This window comes from Lottia gigantea, assembly GCF_000327385.1.
Source record: "Lottia gigantea unplaced genomic scaffold LOTGIsca_867, whole genome shotgun sequence".
Taxonomy (NCBI): domain Eukaryota; kingdom Metazoa; phylum Mollusca; class Gastropoda; family Lottiidae; genus Lottia; species Lottia gigantea.
The window spans coordinates 1-2,350 of NW_008710857.1; the positions used below are offsets into that span (position 1 = coordinate 1).

The following is a 2,350-nucleotide window of genomic DNA, read 5'->3' on the forward strand; positions in this document are numbered from 1 at the left end:
CATAGGTCAAGATGATGCAATCTGACTTTCAAGCTTGTTCCAAATGCTAGTTATGTAGGTCGGAGGGGCTGACATGGAAATGATGCAGTTAAGAGAGGCTGATATGGAATAAGCCTCTAGTTGTTCGTATGGAACAATAAATCGAGGCCTTGTGTGGTACAGACTGTGCACATTAAAGATATATTGACAGTTGGAAATCGAAAAAGAGCAGGCTAATGCTGCTGTCCAGACAAAATTTCATAAGCCGACATGGTGCAGAAAAGTAGGACGTAAAACTGCTTTCATTTCATTATTAAATTATGCATCCCAGATATAACAATAAAATGGCAATTATTTAAGACTATCTATTAATGTTTCAGCATGGAATGGGTCAGCATATTTGGTTATTAAGAAGAAATCATTCCTCTCAATATCCTTTAAGAAATATGTATGATGGTGAATTTGTGAATGGATTACGCCATGGTTTTGGATCTTTTAGATATGCTAATGGAGCATTATATGAAGGCTACTGGAAAAACAACATGAAGCATGGAAAAGTATGGAATGTTGTTAAATATTTTTAAATTTGTACAATGTGTTGACTTGACTTGTATATTAAAAAACCAACGTGTCTGCCAGTCTAATTAAGATTAAACTTTCGTTCATTCATGTTTTTTTTATGAGCTTTTATTTTGAATATAGCCACATCAGTTAAGGTCTGACGACAGCCTTCTTGAACGTTCATCAAATTAACCTTTTGACCTATGTTGATAAACACCATGTCACAAAGAGAGGGTAGAAATTTGATTGGTTAAAGCAGATGTAAGGTCAAAAGGTTAATTTGATGAATTTGGCTATATTGAATTTAAAAGCCAATTAAAAAAAAAAATGGAAATGTTGCGGCTAATTTTAATTAGACTGCTTGTATTGTTTTGTTTTTATTTGTCTCAAAATGTTGACTCAACAAATAATAAATAATCTTTGCCAAAGTTCAGAACTAAAATGGTTCAATTTCTGAAGATTGAAAAAGTCTATATCAGAAATGCAAATCTAATAGTATTATCCATAACTATATTGTGCCACCAAAATACCTAGCTCAGTATATACTTATTTTACAGGGAAAGTTCACATTTAAAAATGGCCGTATCTATGAAGGTGTATTTGAGAAAGATCATATTGTAGAATATCCTGATTTTAATGCTGATGGTTCCACTACTCCTGATATTAGTCAAATTAGAACTAGAACTCCCTTACCTTCAGGTTGGAATATGATTTTCTCTCATATTTGCAGCCGCTGTGGCTCAGTGAGTTAGACGTTTGCTCACTGATCTGAAGTTCCAGTGAGAAAAATTACTTATTCATAGATAAATATTGTCCAATGAAAATGATCTCTACTGTCTTGGTAGTAAAGTTATGACGTTTTGTTTGCGAATTTAAACAAAACTAATGCTGCTTGTCATAAATGCTTTGCTTGACATGGACGGTACAGAATTGAGTAAGATTTTTGTTATTAAATTGAAGCTGATAGGAAATCACTTTGGAATATTTATTTGGAAGGACTGGTTATCTCTGCATCTGGGTGGCAGCAAAGGGATGTTGTGTTTTGTTTACATGACCTCATCACCTTTTTACCGATCTAATTGGTTAGATTGAAATAGCACCAATCTCATTTCCACGCCCCAAAACGAAGTGTAGTGGGCTTAGTTTAATACAGGTTAATAAGACCATGTCAAAACCTGTATTCGTGATATGATACCAATGTATGTTTATACTTACAGACAATGCTAGTGTACATAGTAATGAAAGCCGTAATACTATTGGTCCTAGTTTCCAATTAGAAATAGATGAACTATTAAATAATGAGTTTGGAGAAGGTGACAGAGAGGAAGAAGTTACTCAGGTTAGAGAATCTTTTGTTTGACACTTTCTTCAGATATTTATCTGTTTTTAAATAGAAATTTTATAATATAACCATTATGTGTAACATTTATATTTGAGGTGATGTATAATAATAAAATATTTTCACTGTTAAAATAGTGTTCAATACATCAATTGTAAAGCGATATAGAAGTATTAAAACAGAACCTGAAAAAAACATGTTGTTACTCAGAGCTCACACTTTCAGATCTTCAGACAACTGACCTGTTTCAACCTGCATGGCGTTGCCCGTCTTCATTAGCCCACAAGGTGCAGAAGAGTAGGACTTAAAACTCCATTCATTTCATTTCATTTCATTTCATTTCAACTTGCTTCACAGGACAAGCAATAGCATAAAAACTCGAGTAACAACATTTTTCAAGTTCTCTATTAATATCTTTAGGTTATGTATGTTATAATGAGATATATAACCAGTATATGTAATGTTTCTATT

General features: G+C 32.9%; 1 protein-coding gene across 1 annotated transcript in view; it reads left to right on the top strand.

Annotated features, from left to right (window-relative positions):
• Positions 1-359: 359 nt before the first annotated feature.
• The window catches only part of LOTGIDRAFT_176258 (hypothetical protein), a gene marked incomplete at both ends in the record, with an annotated part of 10,731 nt that continues 8,740 nt past the window's right edge, over positions 360-2,350 (top strand). The window contains 3 exons of the mRNA XM_009067823.1: positions 360-536; positions 1,098-1,239; positions 1,758-1,879. Coding sequence (XP_009066071.1) covers positions 360-536; positions 1,098-1,239; positions 1,758-1,879 — 441 coding nt within the window. The remainder of the gene's footprint in view (positions 537-1,097; positions 1,240-1,757; positions 1,880-2,350) is intronic.